Source organism: Rhinolophus hipposideros (assembly GCF_964194185.1).
Source record: "Rhinolophus hipposideros genome assembly, chromosome: 1".
NCBI classification, from domain to species: Eukaryota; Metazoa; Chordata; class Mammalia; order Chiroptera; family Rhinolophidae; genus Rhinolophus; species Rhinolophus hipposideros.
The window spans coordinates 69,917,700-69,930,825 of record NC_138047.1 but is presented as its reverse complement, the minus strand read 5'-3'; the positions used below and the strand labels follow the sequence as shown (position 1 = coordinate 69,930,825).

The 13,126-nt window shown below is 34.6% G+C and overlaps 1 protein-coding gene across 3 annotated transcripts in view; it reads left to right on the top strand.

Annotated features, from left to right (window-relative positions):
- Positions 1–13,126, top strand: part of HPGDS (hematopoietic prostaglandin D synthase) — a 47,442-nt gene that overhangs the window by 21,466 nt on the left and 12,850 nt on the right. For all 3 annotated transcript variants that reach the window (XR_013993554.1, XM_081052110.1, XM_081052111.1), the window contains exons 2-3: positions 7,124–7,265; positions 9,872–9,964. Coding sequence is in view for 2 of the 3 variants with exons in the window: in XM_081052110.1 (XP_080908236.1) it covers positions 7,133–7,265; positions 9,872–9,964 (226 nt within the window). In the remaining variant the exon portion in view is untranslated. The remainder of the gene's footprint in view (positions 1–7,123; positions 7,266–9,871; positions 9,965–13,126) is intronic.

Sequence of the window (13,126 nt, the reverse complement as noted above, 5' to 3'; positions counted from 1 at the left end):
ATTACTGTCATATTCTGTGTGTGACTGAGTGACTGTTTTGTGGATTATTTTCACCATTTCACTCCCAGACATTGTGTCATTCAGAGCCTCTCTCTGCTGGTGGCCAAGTGGACGTCAAATGGTAATTTCTACGAGAAATAGAAGTACAAAGATTTTTAAAGATTTCAAGAGGGTTTAAAAACAATCCTTCAACTAGATTTTAACATAGAAAATACAGTTAATACCAGGGGAAGAATTTTGTTCTAATCAGATTTGTGACTTGTTTCAGAATTTTCCCAAGTGATGTTTTTGATATGCGAAGCAGTAGACATTCATAGTTCTTCACTTTCTTTTTATTTCTTCTTCTTCTTCTTCTTCTTCTTCTTCTTCTTCTTCTTCTTCTTCTTCTTCTTCTTCTTCTTCTTCTTCTCTTTTTTTTAAAGTTCAGGGATTTTATTCTTCCCTACCACCACGTAAAATAGGTATTATTGTTATTATTATGATGATTGTTGTTGTTGTTATTATTAAAGAAAGAGGGAAGATGGACATGGGTGGGCAACTTTGCTGTGTCTCTTTGGGGAAGAATTAGAGATAACACATGAAACAGTCTTAGCATAGTGACTAGCACACAGTGAGCGCTTAGTAAACTTTGGCCGTTGCTATTATTATTAGTCCTCTCAATCAAGGCCAGGAGTAGGGTGAGGCAAGTGAGATGAGTGAGGTACCTAGGGCACAAAATCTAAAGGAGCACTCACGCTCAGGGTTATACAAATGCCTACCCTGCACCTGTAGGAAACAGCATTTCCTTGAGACAAAGCACCTCTTCTAGGCAAGCAAAAAAAAAAAAAAGATTCAGAGATCTTATTCATAATATTTTAAGATTTTCTATTGCTTTAAGGCTCATTTTGTTGAAGTGTCTCCATGTTTTGCCAAGAATTGCATTCTAATTTCATTTGGTTTCAAGCATTATTTCAGGCATTATTTAACCCCAGGCCAGAAATTTGAACTCACAGCTCCCAAAGGATATTTCAGTTATTCCTCTTGCTTTGGATTTAATGTGAGGTAACCATTTAAAATGATTATTTAGTTGGTCTTCGTTAGGAAAATAGATATCTTGCCTTGCTAACTCAAAATTAAACATCTAGTGTTTGGTTGAAATTCATAATTTACTCAGTGAACAAAACTTATTATTTCTCTATTGGCCTACAATTTAACTCCAACCTGGCAACTCAGCCAGAACTGAATTGGGAATGCCCAGGAACACTACTAATGAGGAAAATAAGCACTCCTTACCACCAAGTGTTAGCGGGTAAGAAAGTGCTGTTATTTAATGTCAATACCCTGTTTCCCCGAAAATAAGACCCAGGCAGACAATCAGCTCTAATGCATCTTTTGGAGCAAAAATTAATATAAAACTAGGTATTATATTATATTACATTACATTATATTTACCTGGCATTATATTATATCATATTATATTATATTATACCCGGTTTTATAGTAAAATAAGACTGGGTCTTATATTAATTTTTGCTCCAAAAGACACATTAGAGCGGATTGTCCGGCTAGGTCTTATTTTCGGGGAAACACAGTATGTACAAGAAGTTCCTGTGTAGACAACAGCATCTCACTTGATTGTTGTCTGAATCCAAATGTTGCATTTCAAAACACTATAGTGCATACAACGAGAGTACACACATTATTATTCGTGAAGATGTAGCAAAGAATTGTGAAAAATTCACAAGTAATCTTTGTTTTTATAATTCTAACTCACAGGCATATATAAAACTGTATCTGGAATTCCCAAATATGGTTGAAGTTCATTTTATTTAAGAGTAAGAGCTCATCGAGGCCAACATTTTCATGAATAAAATAAATCAGGATAAATAGCATTGAGGTTCTGGATTGAATTGTAAAATGGTTAATAAGTCCTTATTTGTAAGTTTTTTGTCCATTAAAATTACTCCAAAAATTCCATCTTTTTTTTTTTAGCTACCTGCTGACATTTTTTAAGGTACATATATGGTAATTGAATATTAGCCTCCTTTGCCAGAGTTAAGTTTGGATTGTTGTTACCTGTCTGGCACAGACACTAGAATTTTTGAAAGTATGTTTCACTCTGCTCTCACAGCGATGTACAGAATAGAATATTGGCTTAGTTAAAAGGATATGGTTTTATTATGATAGTTTGTATTTTATCAAACTCCTACTACTACAGACTATCAAACTACTACACTGAAATGCATGATTGTTATATAAAGTAAAAAGGGTTACAAACCTACGGGAAAGAAAAGAAATACCTAAGACAGAACTTCTCAGAAACACAATTATTTTCCATGTAAAAGATTTCATTTCTAATCCAGTTTAGCATGTGCTAAAGCTAAACCTTCTTTTTTCATTTAATGGCTACATTCATGAGTTCATATGTGAAAGTTTCTATCCAGGGTATTTATTAGTCATTATTCATATTTTTTTTTGAGAAACGTATGTCTTATTTTTCAAAGAGAATTCTAAGAGGGCTTTTTGTCTACCGAAGGAGGAACTTTACACGAACTAGTCAGTGGTGTAAAGGAGATCTGTAAGCACAATCCACCTTTTTACTTCCTGTTTCTGTGTCATTTCAGGAAATACATGCAGCTTTCCCTGTGTGGGATTCTTAACTCAGAATGACAGTAGAAGGGCTCTGAAATGACACTTAACAGGAAATAAGAGGCCAGCATGACATTGGAATTTGCCTAGGCCAGTCAAATCATATTTAGATTTATAAGCCTCCTGGATGTTATTTGCATGTATAAGTAAGTTGGGGTCTAATTATGTATACTTTTCCTCTTTTGTCTCAAAAGTGTTTTAGTCTGGTCACTTCATATCCCCACTGTAATGTCATATGTGTCATAACTTAGGTTCTGTTTCAAGATGCTACACACTTCTGTATGTCTAATCCTGAAAAAGGATCACATTACCTGAAATTACAAGGTTTTTTTTTAATATGTCTTGCAGTCTGGTAGGTCAAGTGCCCTCCTTCTGTTCTCTTGATTTGTCTTGGCGATTTTGGTCCTTAGCATTTCCATTTGAAATTTAGGATCAGGTTTATCTGTAGGCTGTCTTGGATTTTGAATATAGACAATCATTTTGATTGCAAATAAGTTTTGTCTCTTCTTTTCCATTCCTTACATATATTATATATTCTTGTCTTATCTTACTGAATTAGCTAGGCCATCCAGGACTATGTTGAATAGTAAGGCTAAAAGGGGGGATCTTGTTATTCTTGACATTAAAGAAAAATGCCTCCATTGGTTCCCCCTTATGTCTGATGTTTGCTCTACGTTTTTTTGTAGAGACTCTATAAGGTTTAGGAACTTTTCCTCTATTCCCAGTTTGCTAAGAGTTGTATTTTTTTTTTAAAAGAGTTTTGATCACAAATGAGTGATTAATTTTATAAATGTTTTTTGAAAGCATTTATTTGCATCTACTGAGAATATGATTTACGGTTTTTCTCTTTTAATCTATTAATGCAGTATATTATACAGATAGATGTTCTGGTGTTGAAAAATATTGCACTCCTGGGATAAACCCTATCTTGTCATTACATTTTATTTCTTTTTATACACTACTAAATTTAAATAGCTAATAACTACTTGTAAAAGACAAGGATTACCTTTCCCTTGAAGATTAACTAAAATTCACCTGTAAAGTCATCTGGGCCTGGTGTCTTTCATGGGTGTAACTAATTACCAATTTGATTTCCTTACTGGATATTGTTAAATGCAGGCTTTCAGTTTCTTTTCAATTTGACTATGTTTTTATATGTCTCAAAATCTTCCCATTTAAGGATTTAGATTTAGTGACAAAGTTATTTGTAGTATTAGCTTACGATTTTTAATGAGCTGCTTTATCTGCTGTTATGACCTCTTTTTATTTGTAATAGTATTTGTGACTTTTCATATATTTTCCTCTTTATCAGTTTTACTAGAGGTTTGCAATTTGACCTTTTAAAATATTGTACAGAAATACATGCCAGACCCTAGTTTCAAGCAGTACGTCTGTCCAGTATCCCATTGGGTATGCAGGATTTTATTCTCCTTTATTCTGAAGGAGCTGAACTCCTGGCTGTCCACCGCCTTTCTCAGATTTCAGAGTCCTGCTCGCTGCATTTTGTTTCTTCTGTTCATTTGGGTCCAGGCAAAATTTATATTGCTTTTAATCCTAACTACATATTTTCTTTTTTTAATTTTTATGTGCTTGCAGCAGGATTGGTTCATCGAAGAACAATCTTGAGGATTTGAGTCCAATCAAATCACAAAGCTAATTACTTTCTCTCCAGTAGGGTTGGGACTGTCCCTCCCTCTCTTTCTCCTCCCTCTCTCTCTTTGTATTCTTTTCTTTTTCAACTTATACTATGTACCAAACAGTGTTTTGGTACTTTACACACAACCTTTTCATTACTATTTTACAGGTTAGGACACTAAAGCTAGGATCAGGTGACATGGCCAAGACCTTTCAGATAGTAAGTGACAAGGGTGACTCCAAAACCACACATTCCCTTCACCACTGAACTGCTCTACCCTTGAACTTGTTTCTCACTTGGTGAGAAACATCCCTTGGTGGGGAGTGGGATACATTTTATCTTCATTTGTTCAGTCCATCATCTTTATAAAATAAACTCACTTTAATAAAGTGAGACAATTATAACAGAGATGTATTGCTAAATGCAATAAGGGAGAAATATATTCTTCTAGATACTATCCTCTAAACTTTAGTCTTTATTATAAATTTCCTTTTATGTATTTTCATTGGCCATAGAAACATTTACTTGGAATACTTAATGTTGGTTTTTATGCCAAAGCTTTATAAAATACAGGAAGAATTCTTAGAATCAGTAAATATTTCTAACTGCGTTTACCTTTATTTTTTTTTGTTATAAAAATGTACACTTGTATCCTGAACAACAGCAACAAAAAGTTTGGGATTTTCTAGCTGTAAAAACCAAGAAACCAAGACTTTTGCTGGGTAGAAAACATAATTATACAAGCAACTACAGGAATGTGAAGTGCAAATACAGCTTCATTAATGAGTTACAACTGTTGAAAGGATGTTCTAGAAGGAACGATAAGCATTTGTCAGATATTGATGGGCCTGTGCCAAATCTCAGATTTAAAGATATATTTGCAGAGAAATATGGATAGTTACCAACCAATGCTTTCTTTTTTCAGAAAGAAAGTTACTACTTTACATTTTTAATGTACTATTTTTGTGCTTTCAGATATTTCCCACTTTTTATTTATAAGTTCAGTATTTCTAAGGAACTTGAAAACAGTCTCATTATTCCCATGGGCACTTCATTTAGTCCCTCAAATTTGAACTCCCTATGTTTTTCCCCAAGAGGAATTTAGGGTTATAAATCTTGGAATTTTCACTGGTTTCCTCTAGTGAATTCTTCTCTCTACTGAGAACATTCCCGCACTTACTGATATGTGCGGCATGTGCCACATTTCCCTTGGGTGGTAACTGGACTGGCTAATGAGAGTGGGACAGGACACAGAATAATTAGGGTGACTCTCTGTTTATAACAAAAAGTACCACATCCTCTCTACAATATCTAGACATGGAAAAACCTGGGTCCAGATGGTAAATTGCCATCACCATCATTTCCTGGATCGGAGAGGGTCTAGACAGGCAAACAGACAGTTATTTCCAGTCATCCTTTCCAAAGATAGACATGTGAATGCATGAACTTGAAATGTAAACTGGGCAATCTAGGTTTTTAGAGTTTGATCTTTTATGTGATGTGATTTCAGATGGAACTTTGAGGCCTAAGCACAAATTTTCTTTTATTTAATGTTCTATTAATATCTTTGAAAGACTTCCTTAGTAGAGAATAAAATATTTCAACTTACCACTTGACTATTTAAAAATCATAAATAACAATTACTTGTTATTTATGCATATAACTTTAAACATTATATGCATAAATAACAAATAATTGTTACTTATGATTTTTATTTATGTAATTACTATAATTATTATTTTGGTATGCTGCGTTCAGTGTTTATTTTTCTATAGAACTAGCTCAAATTTATTACTCATATTGTAGCTACTCATTATTAAGTATTTAGCATTGTGGTACGTGCTATACATGAATTACTCATTAAATCCCCAAGTCCATATTGTATCTTTATTCATAAAAAGTGCGCTTTGAAATTCAATGAGATTTTGTTGTGTAGCCCAAAGATACACAGCAACTAAATGGAAGAACGGAATTTCAAATGAAGAAGTTTCTTTCTCAGTTGCCTAATCATAAAATTACAATACAATTTACTATCAGTGCTTAAAATAATTGTTTACAAACACTAGAAATGAAATGATACAAATCACAGAAAACTCACAAAATTATAATGACCTAAATCTAACCAATATAGCCAGTATTGGCACACTCTCTGAAAATGTAAGAAAAGTTAGCATTTTTACTTCCTTGCTGTTCTGCAGAGGCAATGGGGGGATATTTTCACCACTGTCCCATCCCAAAAGAGAGCCACAAGATGGGATATGTTTGTGTGGTGCAAGGAACCCTATAAACTCAGCAGCATGGATCAGTCGGAGGAAATGAGGGCAAGGTTTCCCCAAGGCTTTGATTCCTAGAGGGAAAAGCCAGGGTGAGGGAAGTGAGTGATGACAGGTTGGCATGGCTGGCTCTGTTCCTCTCGTGTGTACCCTGCCTTTACAGTCTTTACCCAGCTGTCCTCACAAACTCAGCTGTGAGAACCAACACACCATATGTCAAATAGCACCCATTACAAGTGACTAAAGGCAGGGCAAAACATCCTAAAACGGGAAGTTTTGACTCCATCTTCTGAAGGTTGGTGTGCAGATACCCTCTCAATCTGAAGTCCTCTCGTAAATAATATTTGAATTCAGTTATTTCACTGGAATGTTCTAGCTAGTTCTTAAAGAGAGAGTCACGATCTTATTTCAAGTCATTCTCGAGTGTTATTAGGATAGTGATTTATGATTCTTATTTTGAAATATCCTCTAATAGGTTCAGTTATCTTCAAAGATGCCATGAAGTTTGTAAAATGTCCCTAAAGAAAAAATGTTGAAATATCACTAGAGGCGTGTAAAAATAATTCCTCCAATTTTCTCTTTCCAGAATTATATCATGCCAAACTACAAACTCATGTATTTTAATATGAGGGGGAGAGCAGAAATTATTCGTTACATATTTGCATATTTGGACATAAAGTATGAAGACCACAGAATAGAACAAGCTGACTGGCCTGAAATCAAATCAAGTAAGTAGCACACATAATAGTTGTTGAAAATGTAGGAGAAATGTCTCCAAAATGTTTTGTCTTTCCTCAGGAAAACGAAAAATAAAGATTTTTTAAAATCTCACATAGCTTTATACTGAGAGGCAGCATTCAGGTAAATTAAATAAATGCTATGTGACCCAGAAAATTTCCTACTTGAGGTGAAAATACAACTATCACAGGAAAAGAATATAAAGATAAACCAATATGAAGTTTTGTCAGAAGAGTTGAAATGGGGGGATATTGCAGTGAATATTTTTGACAGTTGGAATTGGATGGGTTTGCTACAGGTATCTACAATGTTTTAACAATGTATCAGATGTGCTGCTCTAGAAAACGGAACTCAAAATGGCTTAAATAATAAGGAAATGACTTGTATCATATAACTGAAAATCCAGAAGTAGGACATTTCAAAGGATGGCTTTATCCTTTTTCCCTCCTCTGTGTGCTGGCTCCATCCTGAGGCTGGTAGCAAATATGTTGCTCAATTCCAGCCGCATAGCCCAGAACAGTAAGATTGAGAAGATATATGAGAAAAAGTCAGCGAGAGACAACCGCTTCCTGGAAGAATGAAGAAAAACTTGCCCAGAAGACCTCAGCAAATTTCTCGTGTCTCATTGGCTCAAATTGGCGCACGCATCCATTTATGAATCAGCCACTGGCATAGGGTATGGAAAGAACCTTAGAAGCATCTAGTCCCCCTCTGAAGTTAGGGATAGAATCAATTTTCATGAGGCATGTGATGACATGAGAGAGGGGTGGATACACAAACAAAACTGGGATCTGTTTGATCAGAGGAAAGAGCAAATGGACAAATTGGGCAGGTCACCCTATCAAAACATGCTACTTTGCACTCAAGACAATGAGGAAGAATAAGAAATATCATTATATTAAACAAATCACAGTGTGTGGTTCTCAGTAAGTTGTAAGCCATCCTCTAGATGCTTGCCATGTTATCTAGAAATGCTAACTAAATATTAGTTATATGTGTAAAATTCACATATTTATGACTAGATTATCACCAACTCACATAAAGGTGAAGTTGAAGAAAACAACTGTTGAGTACTTGAAGACTATCTGGCACCTGGTAGATACTCTACAGACTCCATTTCATTTAATTTCTCTAGCATGCCTATGTGGAATGTATTATTGTTTCCATTTTATAGTTGGGATAACTGAAGCACACAGAGTTTAGGTAATTTTTTTAGGTTCACAGCTCTAGCAAGGCAGACCTAATGTTCAAACACAGGTCTACTTAACACTATGGCCCAAGTTATTTGCACTAGATAATGCTAACAATAATACCATGATAAATGGTATATTAACAATAAATATGGCTACATGCCTTTTGAAAGTTTGAATTCCTTAAAAGTCATTGCCCCTACAATCAATCTTTATCTCTTGTCAGAGAATTCTTCTCTGGTGGGACAGAATAGTTTATTTTCTGTTCTCATGAAACTTTATCATTAATAACCAAATGTTTCTTCTAATATCAGAGTTTTTATATGGGGGTTTTTAACTCTGTGGACACAAAATAGGTGAAATTTAATTTTACCCACTATATAAGTTAAGATGGATAGCAAATAGCGGAAATGTTACATATAACAAATCCCACTTTTCAGTTTTTAGATATAAATTCTCTGAGTGCCTTATACCCTATTTTACCTTAATTTTTCATTATGTTATTGAAAATGGAATTGCTGCATTTTTAAAATATTTTCCAAGTTGAAAGGGATCTTAAAATTTGTGATTGTTAGAATATAGTTGCAAATGCTTTAACAGAGATCTGACACAAAAGTGGTTTAAAGAGGATAAAAATTTATATCTTTTGCTTAAAAGCCCAAGTATATACACTATAATTTCATTTTTTAAATATCTATGGGAAAGAAATTAAAATAGTAAAGTGTTTATAATTATGTGGCAGAATTATTTTTATTTACCTTCAATTTAGAATTTTTCTGTAATAATATATTGCTTTCTGACAAAAATATAATAGGTTTAGATAGCAAAACAAAGTTTTGTTATCTAAACAAAGTAGAACTTACAGATAAAATATTAATATGATACCTGGTATGAGTCTGTCCTGTTTTATAATATGCTTGCTGCCTTACTATACACTTCAAATGGTCGCTTATCAAAAAAGAGAATTTTGCCAAAATCAATATGTAAGTCAAACTCTCCATATTCTTCAGACTATTCTTCAGTTCTAAAGATTAATGTGATCCTTGATTGATGCACCAAAAATTAATGAAGCTTTAAAAGAGAGGTTTTTAACAAAATTAAGCTTTTTAAGAAAGGTTTTAGAGAATTAAGTAAGCATGAGATAATATATAGTAATATATAGCGAATCATTGCAAAACTGGGTTTAGACGTGGTTCCGTCACTAACTTTATAGCAATTCTTTTAACAATCTTTTTTTTTAACTTACAAAATGTAAAGAGGATGCTTCGTATCCCTTTTAGAATAAATATTCAAGAATTCCATGGCTTTAAAAATCATTCTGTGTTTCCACAATTATCAGTAAAAATGGAAATAATATAACTCTTGATTTTATTATGGAAGTTGATTCTTTGCTCATTTATTTTAAGGTCTTCCATTTGGCAAAATCCCCATTTTGGAAATCGATGGACTTAAGCTTCACCAGAGCCTAGCAATAGCAAGATACTTGACCAAAAACACAGGTAATATGTTTATTGCATTTTAAAATTTTGGATAACTGAAAAACAAAAAGGATATATATGTATATATACAGTGTTTCCCCAAAAATAAGACCTAGCCTAACAATCAGCTCTTATGCGTCTTTTGGAGAAACATTAAGACCCGGTCTTATTTCACTATAAGAAACTTCTTATTTCACTATAAGACCAGATCTTATATTAATTTTTGCTCCAAAAGATGCATTAGAGCTGATTGTCCGGCTAGGTCTTATTTTCAGAGAAACATAGTATATATTCAGTATTCACTGAATAACTTTATTATTGAACACTATAGTGCAAAGAGGAATAGAATTAAGTGCTGGAGAAGTATAAATGTACCATCTATGCCACTTGAACTCTCCATGAGTTTCCTAAACAACTAATTTTATTTTATATTACCCACAGCCATTCCCGCCCCTCAGATCCTTGTCCCCAATCTCTTATCAGAATTCAGCTGAAAAAATTAGACAAGTATGTCTGAAACCACACTTTTGCTACCATGTGCATCACAAGTTATCAGAGAAGATTAACAGGAAATACACATAGCATATGAAGTTTGAAATTCCTCAGACTATTTGAATCATGTTCTCAATGTTCTCCATCCTAGTCACACTGAAAAAACTAGCAAGGTTGTACTTGCTTCCACGGAGTGCCATCTGCGGCATCCTTAGCTGGCAGTTGGCTTCTGGAATGTTTTGTGAGCACCTGCTTGCATCATGGGGGTGATGAGGAGAAATACAGAAAACTGTCAGCTCTTGTCTTTGCCTGATGCCCTTTCTCCCATCCTATGTTCCTTTGTCTTCTATCTCCCCTCATACTTCCCTAACATTCTTTTTGAGTAAAAAGTTACGTCTGGCTTTTTTAAAATAGTCCCTTTCTTTCTAATCCAGCTGTAGAATCCCCATGCTCCACTCTCAGACCTATCCACAACCACCCATACCACAGCCTCTATGACCCAAGACACAGCCACATGGTGAGCTCACAAATAAAATGGGCTACAAAGACTAGACCTTTATTTTTGAATCAAAGTTATGTGTGTACATTAAAAATATAAAAATTTCTGTTGCACTAACATATTTCAACAAATGAAATTTTTTGGAATTTCAGAAGAGATAGAGGTTAATTCTGACTCTACGGAAATTTGACTTTGAAGTGAAAATAACATTTGAGTTGAGCCTTAACTAAAGGATACCTAGAATTTCAAGAGGAAGACTTGGACCTGGGCAGGGCTTCTCAAACTTTATGTGTATCTGGATTGCTTGGAGATTCATTAAAACACAGATTGTTCAGCTTTGACTAGAGATTGTGATTTAATAGGCCTGGGTTGGGGCCCAAGAATTGGCATTCTAGATAGTATCCTAGATTACGCTGATGGGCCCAGTCCATGGATCTCACTTGGAGAATCTCTGGTCTAGACCATCCCAGGTAGAGAGAAAATGGCATGAGAAAAAGAACTTCAAATTTGCAGAAGAAGTAGAAAGAGAAACAGATAGAAAAATAGATTGTGATATGGTTAGAAAGATTCAGAGTATGAATGTCATTCTTTAAGCAAGTTTAAGTTTTTTTAAAAATTGAGATATAATTGACATATAATATTATATTAGTTGCAGGTACACAACATAATGATTCAATATATGGATATACTGATAAATGATCACCACAGTATGTCTAGATAATATCCATCACCACACAGTTACAAATTTGTTTTTATGTGAGAACTTTTAAGATCTACTTTCTTAGCAACTTTCAAGTATACAATACAGTATTAACTATAATCTCCATGCTGTACATTACATCCCCAAGTCCTTCACCCATTTTGCCCACTCTATACCCTTTGTCCCTGGCAATAATCAATCTCTTCTCTGTATTGATGAGTTAGGTTTTTGTTGTTGTTTTTTGGGGTTTTCTTGTTTTGTTTTGTTGTAAGATTCTACATATAAGTGAGATCATCCATTATTTATCTTTGTCTGTCTAACTTCAATTGTAGGTTTTTATGCAGAAAAGCCTACATAACTATAGCTATGAGTTTGAGAAGATTATTCTGGTTGTACTTTGTATTTGATAGGCTCATGTGTGAAGGACATACGTTTGGATGTCATTGAAATAGTTCAGACAGCAATGGGAAAGAAGAAAGAGTGAGGGAAAAATGAGAAAGGTTGTGGAAATAGAATCATCACAGGTACCAGAAGACAGTATTGGTACGTGAAGGGCAGTCTATTTGATCAGGAGTGTCAAGGCAGGCATACGACAGATTGGACATGGTTTGTCATTCTCATAACTCCTTCTTATTTTCCTCCTCCTCTTCTCCAAGACAGGAAGGAAGGAAGGAAGGAAGGAAGGAAGGAAGGAAGGAAGGAAGGAAGGAAGGAAGGAAGGAAGGAAGGAAGGAAGGAAGGAAGGAACTAGGAGTTCCTTCTTAACTAGGAGTACCTTTTTCAGTATCTGTCTCCTCCTGTCAGCCATAAGTGCCATGCAGACAAGAAATTTATCTCTTTCGTTCACTGCTATAGCCCCAGTTGGGGTATGTCTGCAGTTGGAGCCCAGTAATTATTTGTTAAATGAATGAAGAAGGAAGAGCTGATGTGAGGTAGGATGTGATGACTCCATTTGGGATTTTTTTGAAGGAAGTTCAGGGGCCAAAAGAATTCAAGAACTATCCAAAAGGAGGCTAAGAATATGGGCCTGGAATTTAGGACTAAAAGTGTTGAATATGGAGTCATCTGCATAAAATTGATAGCCAAAAGCCTTGAGCATGAAAGTCAAAGTGGGGATGAAAATGAGTGAAGAGAACCTAATGATAGGAGGGGCTTTTCAAGGTCAAAAAGAAAAATCTACCTCTGAACATCACACACAAACACGACAGATAATTTACAGAAGAACTGTAAATCACCAAAGCATTTTCTTTCTTTTACAGCTTTGTTGAGGTGTGTATGACCTACAATTCTCTCATTGTCAGTGTACAGTTCCTTGATTTTTAGTAACTTCACATGATTGTATAAAAGCAATCTATTTTAGTATGCTTCCACACTGCAGAATTTTAAATCAACACCAGTGAGAAAATATTTAGGAAGACCAATTTTTTTTTTAGCAAAATGATGATCAATGAATGGCAGGAAAGAAAACAAACAAACAAACCAAAAATCCTCT